General features: G+C 42.4%; 1 protein-coding gene across 10 annotated transcripts in view; it reads left to right on the top strand.

The window, feature by feature from the left end:
* The first annotated feature begins 2,667 nt into the window (after window positions 1-2,667).
* Window positions 2,668-17,437, top strand: part of N4BP2L1 (NEDD4 binding protein 2 like 1) — a 54,198-nt gene continuing 39,428 nt past the window's right edge. For 7 of the 10 annotated variants that reach the window (XM_082700359.1, XM_082700360.1, XM_082700355.1 and 4 more), the window contains exon 1: window positions 2,881-3,191. In XM_082700359.1, the coding sequence (XP_082556485.1) occupies window positions 3,016-3,191 (176 nt within the window). In that variant the 5' untranslated portion in view covers window positions 2,881-3,015. Of the gene's footprint in view, window positions 3,192-17,437 lie in introns of all 10 variants that reach the window. The other 3 variants (XM_082700356.1, XM_082700352.1, XM_082700351.1) reach the window with 3 other exon arrangements.

Genomic DNA, 17,437 nt, shown 5'->3' with positions numbered 1-17,437 from the left:
GCATCTCTGGGGTAGAAACCTGGGGCTGATTTATAATTAGGCCTTCCAAATCCTGGGTTATTTGGAGCTGTAGGTTTGAGGGTTAAGTTCCTGGTTTTCACTAGTTCTTCTTATGTACCTCATTTTTCCATGTCTTTTAAACAGTAATACTTAGAGAAACATTTGAATGTTTCATTTGCCGAAAATGATTTGTAATTTTGTTTCCATCTGTCATGGTAATGGTTTCAAGTGCAGCAAAGTAAGATAGTGCTGGTCATCCTATAAGGGAGAAATGGAACAGAACTTTTTTTTTTTTTTCAACAGAGTTGAAAAGTTGGTTGGACGAAATGAGGGCACTAAGGAGTGTTTTCACAGGGATCCTTGGACTCAGGTTAGCCCAGATCTCTGGAGGCTGCCACCTAGAGAGAACCAGCAAAGATGTGATTGCAGCTCCTAGCAAGCTGGATCTCAGATCCATCAATACGTTTACTGTTTACTCCTTCACTGACATTACCATGATCTTGCTTTTCTCTTAATATTTAGTAAATCCCAAGATCACACTTATCTATTGAGAAAGTAGTTCCGGTTCACATATAATTACTGAGCACCTCCTGAATGTCAGGCTGTGTTGTTAGATCTTGTGGGGACAAGGGTGATACTGTTTCTACTTATAGTCTAGTGGCGGGAAACATATACACAGATAACTTTAAACAGTGTCGTTTAGAGGAATAAATCAGAAAAAAAAGCTAGAGCTTGTTGACTAGTTAAATGTGGGGATTGAAAAAAAGGAAAAGTATCCAGGTTCACTTCCAGGTACTGCTGTCCATTTTCTCCTCCTTGAAGCTCTTCTTCCCTGGGCCTTCATACATCTCTAGTTTAGAGTTCTGTCTGCTTTGCTGATCATTCTCCCATACTCTCCTTTGGCAGATCCACTTCAAAGGCATAGTACTTACATGCTGGTGTCCCCAGGGCCCCCTCTTCAGCTGTCTGCTCTATTTGTCTAACTTTTTCTCATAGGGCAAAACTTTCCAAAGCTCTGTCTGTGGCTCAGACCTTTCTTCTGAGCAACACACTCTTATTCCTCAGCCTCTACTCAGTCGTTCCATCTGCCAGACACTGCAGACTCCATATACCACAACCTCTAGACTCCAAAGCTGTGTGTCTTCCTGTGCCCTATCCCACATCGCCTGGGACCCCCTCTGTAGAAGAAAATAGAAGTGGATGCGAGGTCTCATGCAGCACTAATAGAAATATACTAGCTACGTGTCTAGTTTAAACTTTTCTTGTATCTGCATTAAAAAGGCAAAAAGAAACAAGTGATACTAATTTTAATTATATATTAACCTAACATACCAACATATTATTTCAACACATAATCAGTATAAAAATTACTGAGATTTTTACATTTTTTTTTCATACTGAACCTTCAAAATTCAGTGTGCATTTTAGTCACAATTTGCACTAGCCACATTTCAAGTGCTCAATAGCCCTTTGTAACTAGTGGCTCCTCTATTGTACGGTGCAAGTCTAGAATGAAAAAGGTAGTATTTGAGGCTGGGCAAAAACTCTCTTATTAGAAGTATGGTAGAATATAGAAATAGAGGATACCTACATTTAAGCATCACTATTTTTATGAGTCATGTGTGTTCTCTGTTCCTTATGGTTTTCCCCTAATATTTAGAGAAGCTTTTGAAATTCTAGTTTTCTCAGCAGTGCCAAGATCCTTCCTCTGATTCTGGGAAGGGAATTCCAAGGGGTGAGCAGCCCATCTCCCCACCGCCACCACTCCAGGGGAATCCCAAGGGGAGTGTGTGATTCTCAGCACAGAGCCCCTCCCTACTTAGGTCCTTGTTTCAAAAGTTTATTTTGAAATCTCTGGATTTCGTTTCAGAAGGAAATTGCTTTTCTTCACAATTCCTTTCCAAAATGTTCATACCTTAGCTGCCAGAAACAAAATGCATTTGCTTTACTGTAATTATTACAGCCAAAGCCACCATATATCGTGGATTTTTCCAACATGGTACTTTCAATATTGTCTCTTTCAGTCCATGCATCTTGAATTTTGGTTCAAAAAATAGGATCAGTCTATCACACTCTTGAGTGTGAAATACTGGGGAGTGCCATGGTGATCAAGCGACTGGCACTCACCAGCTCCTGGAGCTTAGAAGGTAATTCAGAATACTTAGCTATAAATGATTTCCAGAGACTGCTCCTTTCCCTGGGGAGCTGAAATCCTTCCAGAGAGGCCACGTCTTCTCAGGTGGCAGCCAAGCAAGTACCTGGGCAGTGCAGGTCTTCTCATGAGACCTTGTTTATGCTACTGTCCATACATCAATTTGAGTTTTAAGGGGTGCTTTTTCTGATGAGATTTAAAGTTATGTAGAAGCAACAAAGCTTTCTAAGAATATTTTTGGCAGGCTAAAGAAGGATCAAAAAAAAAAAAAAAAAAGAAGAAGAAGAAGAAGGAGAAAGAAATGACACAGGCCGTGGGACAGCGGTATGAGCCGCTGGGACACTAGCCAGATATTGGTGCTCCCAAACTGGGGAAGACAATGGACTTTACTGTTACTATTTAAAATGCTGTTCACGTTCCTTAATCGTTGACTAAAATTATTTCACTTTCAAGGTCTAGGCCAGTCGCGGGTGGGTGGTGGGTGGAGGAGGGTTGTTGCTGAGGGCCTGACTTCCGTGGCGGGTGGCCGGGGGGAGTATCTGTTTCAACCCGTAGGCCCTTTCCCCTCAGGGCAAAGGGCACCGAGAGGCAAGGGAGGGGGTCGGCGAGCGGGCTGGGGGTCAGAGGGTAGGGAGCATCACCCAGGGTCTCCTGGCTGCCAGTCTCCCAGAGTCCCCAGCTTTCCAGGTAGGGACGCCCCCTCCCACGCAGCGCGGCTCGCTCGGGTGGGAAGGAGGGGCTGGGCTCCGAGCGCCCGCCCCTCCATCTATCACATGGCCGGAGAGCCACAAAAACAACAGCTTTGGCCAAGACGGTGACTTCAGGAAAGGGAACCCAGGGCTCTCGCAGCCAGCCCCCACCCCATGGAGGAGAGTTTTCTTGAATCCTTTGGGAGGCTGAGCCTCCAGCAGCAGCAGCAGAAACCTCGGCCGCCGGCCCCGCCACCCCCGCGTGGGACACCTCCGCGCCGCCCCAGCTTTAGGAAACACCTCTACCTCCTGCGAGGCCTCCCGGGCTCGGGGAAAACTACACTGGCCAGGTAATGACAACGGCCTGGGCGCCGGCGCGCGGACCCCGAGCGAGCGAGCCCCTGCCCTGGGCCGCTCCGCCCCGCGCCCCCAGCACCCCGCCGCCGCGCCCGCCTGGGTCCTGGCCCCGGCCCCGGCCCCGGCCCGAGCCTGGCTGCGGGGAAGCCCGCGCTGTCGCCGGTGCCCGCTCAGCCGCGGGCGGAGAGAGGGCGGCCCGTCCTGTTTGTTTCCATGCTGCGCTTTCCCGGGAGGACTGATTTCGGCACTGCGCCTTGCGCAAGCCCCAGATGGCACCGGCCCCTGCCCGGCCGCCGTGCCAGGCCCCGGGCCAGCCCGGCCGAGGGAGCCTTGGCCGCCCCCGGCCTCCCCAGCCCGGGGTCGGGAGGCCCGCAGGGATTCTTCTTCAGGAACCCCGGTGACAACTGCAGAGAAAACCGCGGGGCCGCCCGCCAGCGCGCAGGCACCCGCCACAGTGCGTCAACAGGCGTTTTAAACCAGAGCGGAGAAACGAGCGGGCCAGGGGGGCGGGGGGCTAGAGGCAGCCGTGGCCTCGGCCGTGGCCGGGGGTGGGGGCGGCGTGCGGCCCGCGTTGAAAATCTAGCGGATTGAGGCAGCCCTGCGTTTGCTTTGGCAGCTGCGAAGGCGCACAGGTGCACGGGGGAGGGGGCTGGCGCGGCGGTCATTGAGAGAGCCTCGCAATGGGCGCCCAAATTCGTTTACTCGCGAATTGCGTAAGCTGCTCTCCCGGTACAGGTCAGCGCGAATTACGCGCGCTTGTTGCCTGTTGCCTCCTTGCTGGGCCCACCGCTACAGCCTCAATTCTCACCACTCCCCGCCTTGCACTTGATGCTACGGCAGCGTTGAACTGTTTCTCTCCTTGCCTGTGCTGACGCTGGCCCGCCTGCCTGGCTTTGCCTTCCGCCTACCTTTGCCCGACTGATCCCACTAGCCCTTTAAGACTCGGATCTGTTCCCTTACCCAGCAGCTGCCCTCCTCCCCAGCTGTAGACGCACGTCTTCTGCGCTCCTTGGCTTCCTGTTTACACCTCTGTGACCGCGCTTGGTTTTACACATGGTTTGGTTTATCCTTCTTCAAGTTTCTTGAAGCTAGGGGCGGTGGAAGTAGCTTCTTGCCCTCAAAGAGCTTTCCATTTCATTAGAGAAGTAAGGCTAGCCGTAGAACCATGGAACTGCTGCAGAGTCAGGGTTAGCTGGCGTTGAGGAGCTGATTTGGGGGGGGGGGGTATACAAAGATGGTGGGAGCAGGGTCTGAGTCCATTGGGGTCAGCGAACTTTGACAGCTCTGGGGATGTGCTTCCAGTTTTAATTCGGATTCCAGGCTTATTTGTGGAGTAAAAGCCTTTAGCGAAACAGTATTGCTACATTTTCGCAGATTAAAGGGATGGTGACTTCCAAAGGGTCATAGGTACCCTTTCCTAGGACGCAGGGATTTCAGTAGGCCTTCTCTCTGGTTGGGGGGTGGAGGGCAGAGAGTGGGGGAGCCTGCTTAGAACCCAGCAGAACTCGGATATTTTGTAGTAACAGTCATGGTGGGTACATCTGTGGCAAATGAAGTATCTTCTGCGTTCAAGTCCCGTTTAGTTTCACTTTGATTTTGCCTGTGGCACGCTGAGTGTCAAAGAAGGAAGTAAAATCTTTGGCCAGATTTTGTTTTTAACTACTCAGAAGGGAAGTGATAGGTTGAGTGGAAGGGAAGTGCATAAAACTGAACATCAAAAGCCATGGGATTTGGACCTTAGATTCCTCTGTGAAGTGAATGGGTTGCCTGGGGTGGTCTTCAAGGTCCCTTCTGGCTCTAACATTCTACACTTTTAGGATTTTAATTCCTGGTTGACATTTGGCTAACCAGAAGACTCCGGATGAGAGACCAGCTTATTAAAGAACATCTCTCTAGGGACGACTGGCGTGAGCACTGGCCTGGGAGTCTGAAGATTGGGCCTTTAGATCCTCTTCATCATGAAAGCTGGTGACTTTCCGCAATCACCTAGCTTCTCTGGGACTTCTTTTCCTTACATGTGACTACTAAGAAGGGATTAGATTAGGTGATTTATTGAAGATCCTTCTGGCTCTTAATTTCTAGTTGTCAGTCTGAAGAATGGTTTGTTAACAATGGCTAGGCAACGAGCTCTGACCTTGGAGTCAATTTATGGCTTCAAATCCAAGCTCTGCCATTCACTATCTATGACCTTTACTCAGCTCCTCTGCACCTTGGTTTCCTTTTCTGATACACAGGGATATCTGCTTTGTCCATTTCAGAAGACTCTCGCAGATGTTAAAATGTGAGAGAACTTGCTAAACTTTAAAGTGCTCTATACATCTTATAAGGTGTTAGTTGCCGCTTCAGATGTTGATCAGCTGAGATAAATCTTCAAGGTGTTGCCGGGGAGAAACCTGGCTCTGAAATGCAGCAGGCAGCTGGAAGTTGACTTTGTTGTTCTCCGGTTCTCCGGTTCGGAGTTCTGGAGGCAGAGGATCATTGACCCTGCTGTGGGAGGGCAGAGGGGTGGCTTTTGCTTTTGTGTAGCAGTCTGGGAAGTAAGAAGGCAAACAGGTCACAGCTCAGCAAGGAGGAAGCCTTCGGTGAGGATGAAATGGTGTGGCGGACCTCAAGGACCTGCCTTCCCCTCCTTTCTGGTGGGTCCGGTGGGGAAGAGAAGGAGAATGGCAAATTGTTTTAAAAATGCGCATGTAGAGAAAGTAGTGAAACTGGAAGGCTATCCTCTCTTGTATTGTTGGATTCTGGGAAATTCATGTTTTCTTTATTCTCTGTATTTTCCAAATTTTCTATAACGAATATGTAATTTTTTAAATCAGAAAAATAAAAACAAGTTTTTAAAAATTGGAGAAGATTGTTTTTACAAATGTGGGTTCCTCTTTTTTCCCTGCTTTTCTCCTCTGATTAAAGAAATAATAAAAGTGTTGTTGAAATTAGGATATGTCTTGTCTTCCAAATCAATGTTAGATTTCTGTGCTTGTCATCTATACATTTATATAGTTTGAAGGGGCTGAGATATTGAAACCATCTGTTTAAATTCTTCGGACATTTAAAAAACAGTTTTATCTGGTTAAAAAAATTTTGAGTAGGACAGAGTACTGGAAACTTAGCATGAACCTAAATCTGTTTTATCACCTCTAATTCATAAAAATATTTTTTTTTCAAAAAATAGTTTCTTATCAATGACCTGTAAGTCCTACTTCTAGGAATTCATCCTAAGGCAATAGTTGGACAAGTGCATGAAGATTGAGATTTGTTCATCACAGAGCTTTTTTATATGCTAGAAAAAATAGGAGCCAATGGAAACATACAAAAATAGAGGATTAGCTTATAAGTCATGCAGTCATAAATGGGAACATAGGTGTATTTGACATGCAAATATATTCATTCCCCCATTAAGTTAAAAATCCTATTATCAAAGCTATCTCTCTATCTCTACAAAAATTCCATTTTCTATTCAAAGAAAGGGGGGTCTACATATAATCATAGACAATGTATGAAAAGATATGTTACTAGTTGTTGACTTTAGATAGTGGGATTATAGACTTTCTTCCCTGCCTTATTTTCTTATTTTTCTATAACAAATATGTATTAATTGTTAACTTTTTAAAGTTGAAAATAGTAGTTCCTGAGTGGCTCAGTCGGTTAAGCATCCATCTTTAGCTCAGGTCATGATTCCAGAGTTCTGGGTTCAAGCCCCACATCGAGCCCTACACTGGGCTTTCTGCTCAGTGGGGAGTCTGCTTCTCCCTCTGGTTCTCTCCCTGCTCATGCTCTCTCTCTCTCTCAAATAAATAAATAAAATCTTCAAAAAAAAAAAAAAGGTTGAAAATAGTTTTGGAAAATAACTTGGCTAAATAGACCCAGGTTGTGTGACCAAACATTTATTAAATAACAAAATAAATGAGTCATTTTCTATATAAAAAGTCTTTTTCCTAGGTTTATTCTCAGTTGGACATATATTAGGAAATGTTTTAATACACAAGATTGATTTTAATTATTTTATTATTAAATATATTAATTATTTATTAATTAGCATACACGCTTGCATGGACCTCTTGATTCTTCGACACCTCGGTTCTTTTTCATTAAAATGGAGCTAACATTTCACTAATAAGTTTGTTGTGGGGATTTAGGAGACTGGTAAACAATGATTCCATAACTGTATGTGTGAAATCACTGTGGAATGTGTGGGCTCCATAAATACCAACTATTGTTAATTATTATTCGCTAATCAACAATAATAGTATTTTCTGGGTACTTAAAAGACCATTAATAATTGCTTGGCAAATAAGATTAAGGGAGCCTACAAAAGACTAGCAAATGGGAAACAATAATCCATACCCTGCTGTGGGTAAGTAAGCTATAATGGGGAAGAGCATTTTATATGCTATTGGTGTTCAAGGCCAGAGAAGTCACTTAGGATGATTAGTAAGATACGAAAACTATGGATGAGAGATAGTCTCTTCCGTGTGAAAATGGTTCCTGAGCTGACCTTGAAGACAGGGAGGATGTGGCTGAGCAAAGGAAAGAGTTAGCAGCATGAATAGGGAGATGGAGATGGGAGACAGCTGGATGGTCTCCTCAGCTAGTGAAGAGAATGGCTTAACCAAGTGAATGGTTCGAATTAGTGAATGTGTTGGTTAGGTAAACTCAGAGCCAGATCATGGGGAACACCGAAACCTGCACAAAGAAGTACCGAGTTGATCGAAGAAGTAGGATTCCAATCCCAAGACTTTCACTCTCAGCAGATGATCCAGAAGTACCTGTTTCTACAGCTAAACTGACAAACTCACCTGGATCTGGAAAGCTTCTGTGGACCATCTGTTTAACTCTGTGCTTTGCATTGTGTGTGTGTGTGTGTGTGTGTGTGTGTGAAAATGTCCCTTTTGGGGGCCATTTTTTGAGTATACAATTCAGTGGCATTAATTAAATGATGTGCAGCCATCACCAGTATATAGTTCAAGAAACTCTACCCGTGAAGCAATAATTCCCCATCCTCCCTTCTCCTCAACCCCTGGTAACCTCTGATCCACTTTCCATCATCATGTATTTTACTATGCTAGATACCGCACATAAGTGGAATCATACAATATTTGTCTTCTTGTGCCTGATATATCTGATATATATATATATATATATATATATATATATATATATATATATCCTCATTACTTTTTGTAGCTGAATAATAGAGGAAGAAAAGAAAGGGGAAAAATATTTTCATAGGAAAATCTCAGAACATGCACAAAAATTTTCCAGAGAGTCAATCTAGTCCAAGCCCAGGACACTGAGCTCTGAGAAGTGAGACATCTTGATCAAGGTCATAGGGATGACTTCGTATTTCTAGTCCAGAGAATTTACTTCTACACCAAAGGAAGAGGCTACTGGGAGTGACTTCGTGAAAAAATAATAGAAGTTGGTTTTGATCTGTTGTTTAAAAACAACAACAACAACAACAAACCCAACCACTTACATGGCCCATTAAAAGGGCGAAGTTTACCTGGATTTCAACTGTTAGGGTAAGAAAGCCATATTTTATTTTTGTTAGTATTCATGATATGTTTCTTCTGCTATTAAAAAAAAATACCAGGGAATTTATTTTCTTTATGAATTTGGTACCACTCCACTGGGGACAATGGGAGGTAATGATTTAGATTTTTTAATAAGTATTCATATTTATCCTATGTTGTGTTCAAGAGAGATGTTGTCAACACCCAGCTCTGGAGGGTCTCACGCAGCTTCCTCAACTACTCACATGATAGGATATTTGTAATTCAATCTAGTGCCTTTGTTCCCTCGGGTGGCATTTCAATGATCTCTTTTCTATATGATGGCAACGTTCTAGGCCCATTCAGACTCTAGAGGAACCCAATAAGAAATTGTTTGTTTTCACTCCAAATTATCTAAAGACATCTAGGCTCCATGGATTGAGGAAATAGTATGATAAAGAAAAACTGATCTAATTTCTAATTTTTCCTTCATAAGGCTCTCTGTTGCCTCATGTGTATGGCTTGGGGAGAAGGCTATTTTATCAACGTTTTTTATCAAAGTAAGAGCCTGAGAAAGGGGAAGGGAGAAAAGAAAGAAAACCACATTTATTAAGTGCTAACTGTATGCCTGGCACTTTGTATATGCTGGCTAATTGGAACTTTTCAATAGCCCTACGATTTCATTTTATAAGTGAGGACATTAGGATCAGAGAATCACACATTTGATTCTGAGGGTCCAGATTTCATAGTCTTACCTTACTAGGGATGTTCATGAACAAACACACCTACATCCACTTTTCACAGTTACTAGGGAATCTTGTTGAGTATGAGTGTATAACTAGGGTATTTCAGTGTTCTTTTTCCACGCTTCCTAAGGATGTGATGAAGAAGAGAGTCTGAGAGGGGCTTTCTCTGCTCCCTAAAGTAGCATCTCTCCAAAACTCTTTGCCCTGTACTTTGACTTTCTTTTCTCCTACATTATCACCATCTGACATATGTTTACTTATTTATTATCTATTTCTTTCACAGGGAGGTGAAAGCTTTGTGAGATGAGATGTGTTGTAAGCTCCATGAGATCAGGAAATATTTTCTCTTCAGCTTTGAGAGAAGGTCTGGCACCTCATAGGCCTAAATCACTAAATATTTGATGGATCTGTTAATTCCAGAGGCTTCTAAGAGCTGTCAGCTCAGTTATCAACATGGGTCTTGAGTAAAGCACAAAATTGAAAAGGATGCTATTCATATAACGTGAGTTGTGAAAGAATGAATGGGCTGTGGAAAATAGACGAGAGAAAAAAGGGGGTCCAGCCATTCCCTCCAAAGTCCTCTAACATCTGTGCACAAGAGAACCATTTCCGTGTTTTACACATGAAGATATTGGATGTGCCATCTCCACCATCAGCAGTTACACTAAAAAGAGGTTAAAAAATTAGAATCAAAGATGCAGCTGCTTTCACATAGAAACAGCAGTCAAGAAAGAGCCTCAAGTGACAGTTTTCCTGTTCAACTACTGTCCCCTTGTCTGTAACTGATTTATGACATTTTGGGAAGACACAGCTAAAAACAAGTTAATCCTCCAGTAGTTGCACTTCTGATGCCTTCTTTCCTGAGCATGGCTGAATTCACCTGCAATAGAAACATGGGGGAAACCAGCACCCTTGCTAGATTCTACGGAAGGGAGCTATTCACATGCAAGAGAAAGGAAGTTGCTCTAGATAGAGTGGAGTGGGACCACACGACTAGGGGGCTCTCTGAGAGTCTAGTTTTGGATCTCATAAACATGCCCTACTTCAGAGGCACAGAGGGTAAGGGCAAGAGTGAGCAGTAGGACAGACTGGAGTCTCCTTAGCCACTGTGGGTTGGTAGTGTCCATGGGGCTGACAGTGGTTGAGCTTCATCTCCTTAAAGGCAGGGCTCAGTCTTGGCATGGTGTTTGGCAGCACCAAGAAGGCCAAACCACACCAGGACTCAGGGGAGACTGTCCCACATCGTTTACAGCTGTGGCTCCCACCTCATTCTCTTCAAACTGTTGAGTCATAGCACTTGTTCCTAACCCCCCAGTTTAAAGTCCTTGAGGAGAATACCAATACCATAACCTCCAAGAAGAATCCTCTCTTCCAGTGCCTTTTGGGGGGTAAATCCAAGGCTTGGGTAAAATTCTCAATGTACAAAGATGAGTAACTAGAAATTCTCCTTACACAGTTTGGGGTTGTATAAAAAGTGTTTGCATAATTAAGGCAACAGAGCCTAATATTCAAGAACCATTCATATTTTCTGCAGGTACTTATTGAGTATCTCTCATGTGCTTGACATTCTTCTGTTTGCCTAGAAAAGAGCTGTGAACAAAACAGACAAAATTCCCTGCCTTCATGGAACATAAATTCTATCAGACAAAAAAATTTTCTGAAGGGAAGAAGAAAATTTTAAATAACATCTGTGTTGCTCTGTACTTTCAAAAAACAAACAGAAAAGGACTCATTCCATGGCGATTCTACGTGATGTATATACCTTCAGGAACTGTTCCACATATGCAAAGGCAGATAGGCACAGGGACGTTCACATCCCTGTGCCTATCTGTGATGTTCACTGAAACTTGTTCATGGTAGGGAAAATTGCAAACTAAATGTCACTAGAGAGAAGGATAAATAAATGTGGTTTGTTTATTTTATAGTGTGCAGCTCTGGGACCGGAAGTCTAGGATTTAATCCAGCCGTACCACTCATGGGTCTTTGTTTTTTTCCAGCTTTAATGAGATGTCATTGGCATATAACATTTGTTTTGTTTTTAGGTTCCATGTATAAGTGAAATCATATTGTGTTTTTCTTCCCCTGTCTGACATAACTCACTTGGCATAATACCCTCCAGTCCACCCATTTTGTCACAAATGGCAAGATTTTATTCTTTTTATGGCCAAGTAATATTTCATATATGCACCACATCTGCATTATCCATTCATCTATGGAGGGGCATTTAGGTTGCTTTTATACCTGGGCTATTGTAAATAATGCTGCAGAGAACATGGGGGTGCACAGAGCTCTTCAAATTGGTGTTTTGTTTTCTTCAGATAAATACTCAGATGTGGAATGCCTGGGTCATATGGTGGTTCCATTTTTAATATTTTTTGAGGAACTTCCACACATTTTTTCATAGTGGCTATACCCATTTCCATTCCCACCAGCAGTGTATGTGCGTCCTTTTATCCACATCCTTACCAACTCTTGTTATTTCTTATCTTTTTGATAATGGCCAGTCTGCCTGGTGTGAGGTGATATCTCATTGTGGTTTTGATTTGCATGTCCCTGATGATTAGTGACTGAGCATCTTTTCATGTGACTGTTGGCCATCTGCATGTCTTCTTTGGAGAAATGTCTTTTCGTGTCTTCTGCCCATTTTAATTTTTAATTTTTTGGTATTTATTTATTTAACCTATAATATTTGCTTCAGGGGTATAGGTCTGTGAATCATCAGTCTTACACAATTCACAGCACTCACCATAACACATACCCTCCCCAATGTCCATAACCCAGCCACCCTATCCTTCCCCTCCCACCACCCAGCAACCTTCAGTTTGTTTCCTGAGATTAAGAGTCTCTTATGGTTTGTCTCCCTCCCTTTTCCCATCTTGTTTCATATTTTCCCTCCCTATCCCCCACAACCAGCCGCCCTGCCTCTCAAATTCCTCATATCAGAGAGATCATATGATAATTGTCTTTCTCTGATTGACTTATTTTGCTTAGCATAATACCCTCTTGTTCCACCCATGTCATTGCAAATGGCAAGATTTTGTGTTTTTTTGATGGTTGTGTGGTATTGCATTATATATATATATATATATATATATATATATATGTATATGAATGGATAAAAATGTGTTATATATATAACACATCTTTTTTATCCATTCATCTGTTGATGGACATTTAGGTTCTTTCCACAGATTAGCTGTTGTGGACATTGCTGCTATAAACATTCAGCACATGTGCCCCTTTGGATCACTACGTTTGTATCTTTAGGGTAAATTCCCAGTAGTGCAATTGCAATTACCCTTTTGATAGGGTAGCTCTATTTTAAACTTTTTGAGGAAGTTTCATGCTGTTTTCTAGAGTAGCTGCACCAGCTTGCATTCCCACCAAGAGTGTAGGAGGGTTCCCCTTTCCCCACATCTTTTCCAACACCTGTCATTTCCTGACTTGTTAATTTTAGCCATTCTGACTGGTGTGAGGTGGTATCTCACTGTGGTTTTGATTTGTATTTCCTTGATGCCAAGTAATGTTGAGCACTTTCTCATATGTCTGTTGGCCATTTGGATGTCTTCTTTGCAGAAATGTCTGTCTGTTCATGTCTTCTGCCAATTTCTTGATTGGTTTATTTGTTCTTTGGGTGTTGAGTTTGATTTCTTTATAGATTTTGGATACTAGCCCTTTATGTGATATGTCATTTACGAATATCTTCTCCCATTCTGTTGGTTGTCTTTTGGTTTTGTTGACTGTTTCCTTTGCTGTGCAAAAACTTTTGATCTTGATGGAGTCCCAATAGTTCATTTTTGCCCTTATTTCCCTTGCCTTTGGCTATGTTTCTAGGAAGAAGTTGCTGTGGCTGAGGTTGAAGAGGTTACTGCTTGTGTTCTCCTCAAGGATGTTGATGGATTCCTGTTTCATCCATTTTGAGTCTATTTTTGTGTGTGGTGTAAGGAAATGGTCCACTTTCGGTCTTCTGCATGTGCCTGTCCAATTTTCCCAACACCATTTGTTGAAGAGACCTTTTTCCATTGGACATTCCTTCCTGCTTTGTGGATGATTAGTTGACCATAGAGTTGAGGGTCCATTTCTGGGCTTTCTATTCTGTTCCACTGATATATGGGTCTGTTTTTTGTGCCAGTACCATACTGTCTTGATGATTATGACATCTCTGCCATGTTCCTGACCTTAGGGGAAAAGCTCTCAGTTTTTCCCCATTGAGAATGATATTTGTTGTGGGTTTTTCATAGATGGCTTTTATGATATTGAGGTATGTACCCTCTGTCTTTACACTGTGAAGAGTTTTGATCAAGAAACGATGCTGTAAATTGTCAAATGCATTTTCAGCATCTATTGAGAGTATCATATGATTCTTGTTCTTTCTTTTATTAATGGTAAATTGTTTTCCACCCCCTCACTTTAAGTCTGGAGGTGTCTTTGTGTCTCAAATGAGTCTCTTGCAGACAGCATATTGATGGGTCTTGTTTTTTTAATCCAATCTGATACCCTATGTTTATGATGGGGGCATTTAGTCCATCTACATTCAGTGTGGCTATTGAAAGATATGAATTTAGTGCTACTGTATTGCTTGTAAGGTGACTGTCTCTGTTCCTTACTGGTCCATGTTATTTTTAGGCTCTCTCTTTGCTTAGAGGATCCCTTTCAATATTTCCTATAGGTCTGGTTTGGCATTTGCAAATTCTTTTAGATTTTGTTTGTCCTGGAAGCTTTTTATCTCTCCTTCTATTTTCAATGACAGTCTAGCTGGATATGGTATTCTTGGCTGCACATTTTTCTTATTTAGTGCTCTGAATATATCATGCCAGTCCTTTCTGGCCTGCCAGGTCTCTGTGGATAGGTCTGCTACCAATATAATGTTTCTACCTTAGAACAGGTTCCTAAGGTAGAAACCTACCTTGTCATTTTATCCAGATAAGAATAGATGAATGAGAGAACAAAATACTAAAAGGATAGCAACGACCCCAGGAAAACATACACTCACCAAACTGGAGGAGACCTGAAACCAGGGAGGAAAGGAGGGGAAAAAATTATATATATTAGACTGGTGAATATAATGGTCACACACTTTCTAAGGTAGAAACCTGTTCTAAGGTAGAATCTAATGTTTCTACCTTAGAACAGGTTACAAGAGGATAGGTCCTGAGCGGCTTTCAGGATTTTGTCCTGAGCTGCTTTCAGGATTTTGTCTTTGTCACTGAGACTTGGAAATTTTACTATTAGATGGTGGTGGTCCTATTTTTATTGATTTTGACCGGGGTGGGGGGTTCCCTGTGCCTCCTGGATTTTGATGCTTGCTCCCTTCTCCAAATTAGGGAAATTCTCTGCTATAATTTTCTCCAATATACCTTCTGCTCCTCTCTTTCTTTCTTCTTCTGGGATCCCAAATTATTCTAATATTGTTTCATTTTACGGTATCACTTATCTCTCAAATTCTCCCCTTGTGGTCCAGGAGTTGTTTGTCTCTCTTTTTCTCAGCTTCTTTATTCTCCATCATTTGGTCTTCTATATCACTAATTCTCTCTTCTGCCTCATTTATCCTAGCAGTAAGAGCCTCCACTTTTTATTGCACTTCATTAATAGCTTTTTTATGCCAACTTGGTTAGTTTTAGTTCTTTTATTTCTCCAGAAAGGGATTTTATTTCTCCAGAAAGTGATTCTCTAGTATCCTCCATGCTTTTTTTGAGCCCAGCTAGCACCTTGATAATCATCATTCTGAACTCTAGTTCTGACATCATACTAATGTCCATATTAGTTAGGTCCCTAGACGTTGGTACTGCTGCTTACTCTTTTTTTTTTTTTTTTAATTGAGGTGAGTTTTTCCACCTTGTCATTTTATCCAGGTAAGAGTAGATGAATGAGAGAACAAAATACTAAAAGGATAGCAAAGACCCCAGGAAAACATACACTAACCAAACTGGAGGAGACCTGAAACCAGGGAAGAAAGGAGGGGAAAAAACTATATATATTAGACTGGTGAATATAATGGGTCACACACTTGGTTTTGGGTGTATTTTGGTCTTTTAGAAGAAACTGCCTTCCAAAATTTTAAAGAAAGAAAAACACATGTATACAAAATAAGGGTAAACAAGATGAAGGGATGGAATATGATTGTAAAGATGAAAATTTTAAAAGATTCTAAAAAAGGAAGTGATAAGAAGTTGCTAAAAAAAAGGGAAGTATGTGATAAGGCTGGAGACTAGCACAAAGTCATGTGCTAGGTTTAGGGTATATTTTGATCTGTTAGAAGAAACTGTATCCCAAAATTTTAAAGAAAGAAAATCTAGTATGTATACAAAAAATAAATACAATGAAGGGATAGAATATGACTATAACAATAAAAAGGAAAAAAGATCTTTAAAAAGGTACTGATAAGGGCACCTGGGTGGCTCAGTGGGTTAAGCCGCTGCCTTCGGCTCAGGTCATGATCTCAGGGTCCTGGGATCGAGTCCTGCATCGGGCTCTCTGCTCAGGAGGGATCCTGCTTCCCTCTCTCTCTCTCTGTCTGCCTCTCCGTCTACTTGTGATTTCTGTCAAATAAATAAATAAAATCTTTAAAAAAAAGGTACTGATAAGTTAAAATAGTTAAAAAAATTAAAATAGGAAAGAAGAAAAATTAAAAAATAGATTAAAAAATAAAATTAAAAAAATTTAACTTTGAAAGACTAAAGAATCATGGGGAGAAAGCCACAAATTCTATGTGCTGTATTCTTGTAGCTCTGAGGTTTTGCAGTTCTCACTGATTGGTGAACTTGGTCTTGGTTGGATATTCTTGCTGATCTTCTGGGGGAGGGACCCATTGCAGTGATTCTCAAATGTCTTTGCCTGGGGGAGAACTGCACCACCCTTGCCAGGGGCCAGGCTAAGTAATCTGCTCGGGTTCATGTTTGATAGCTTTTGTTCCCTGAAGCTTTCCATACTGCTTTGAAGGACGAGAATGAGAATGGCAGCCTCCCAGTCTCTGGCCCCAGAGGAGCTGAGAGCTCAGGACCCCACTCCTCAGAGTGCCCTCAGAGAAAAGCAGTGAATCTCTCCCATCTCCCTGGTCTCTAGCAGTGCTCTGAGCTCACCCAGCCTGTGATGGAGCATTTCTATCTCTGTCAAGTGGCCCCATTTGGAGTCTCCAAACCCAGCAGATTCCTGCAGCATGCTGTCATCCTGCTTCTTCTGGAGGATGAAGGAGGGAGTTTCCCTGGATCTGCCACTTGTGAGGTCCCTGCTTGAAGAGCAGTGGTCTGACTGTGCCTCGGATCACGGTTTAAGGTAACCCCAAGCTGAGAGCCTACTGGGCTCAGTGTCTGCTGCCAACTTCCCTGCTCTGATACCTAGCAGCTCTGCCACACTCAGGCACCCCAGGTCTTTATGTGACCCCGTGGGTCCTGAGACCACATTGTCCCCATGAGGGCTCCGCCACCCGCTTAGGCTCTGGAGCAACATCCCTCATTGAAACAGACTTCTAAAAGTTCCTATTTTGTGCTCCGTGGCTCTACTGCTTGCTGGGAGCTGCCCCCCCCCCACAGTCTCTCTTCCCATATATTGCCTTGGATTCACTTCTCTCACGTCCTACCTTCCAGAAAGTGGTCACTTTTCCGTTCCTAGAGTTGCTGCTCTTCTTCTCTTTGATCTCCTGTTGAGTTTGAAGGTGTTCAGAATGGTTTGATAACTATCTAGCTGAACTCCTGGGACTTGATACTTAAGTCTCCTACTCCTCTGCCATCTTGCTCCTTCCCTCTTCTACCTATTTTTAAATTGGATTTTTTATATTAAATTGTATTTTTATATTAAATTAAATTTATATTACATATTTTGAATATTAATCCTTTACTGGATGTATGGCTTGCAAATAACCTCTCATTCAGTAGGTTGCCTTCTTATTTTGTTTATGGTTTCCTTCATTGTGCAAAAGCTTTTTAGTTTGATGCCATTCCATTTGTTTGTTCTAGCTTTTGTTGCTCTTGTGTAAAGAGACTGTTCCAAAAAAATATTACTAGGAGT

The sequence above is a fragment of the Mustela nivalis genome (assembly GCF_964662115.1).
Source record: "Mustela nivalis genome assembly, chromosome: 15".
Lineage (NCBI taxonomy): Eukaryota > Metazoa > Chordata > Mammalia > Carnivora > Mustelidae > Mustela > Mustela nivalis.
Note: the sequence above shows the minus strand (reverse complement) of the source record. Positions and strands in the feature narration are given on the sequence as shown.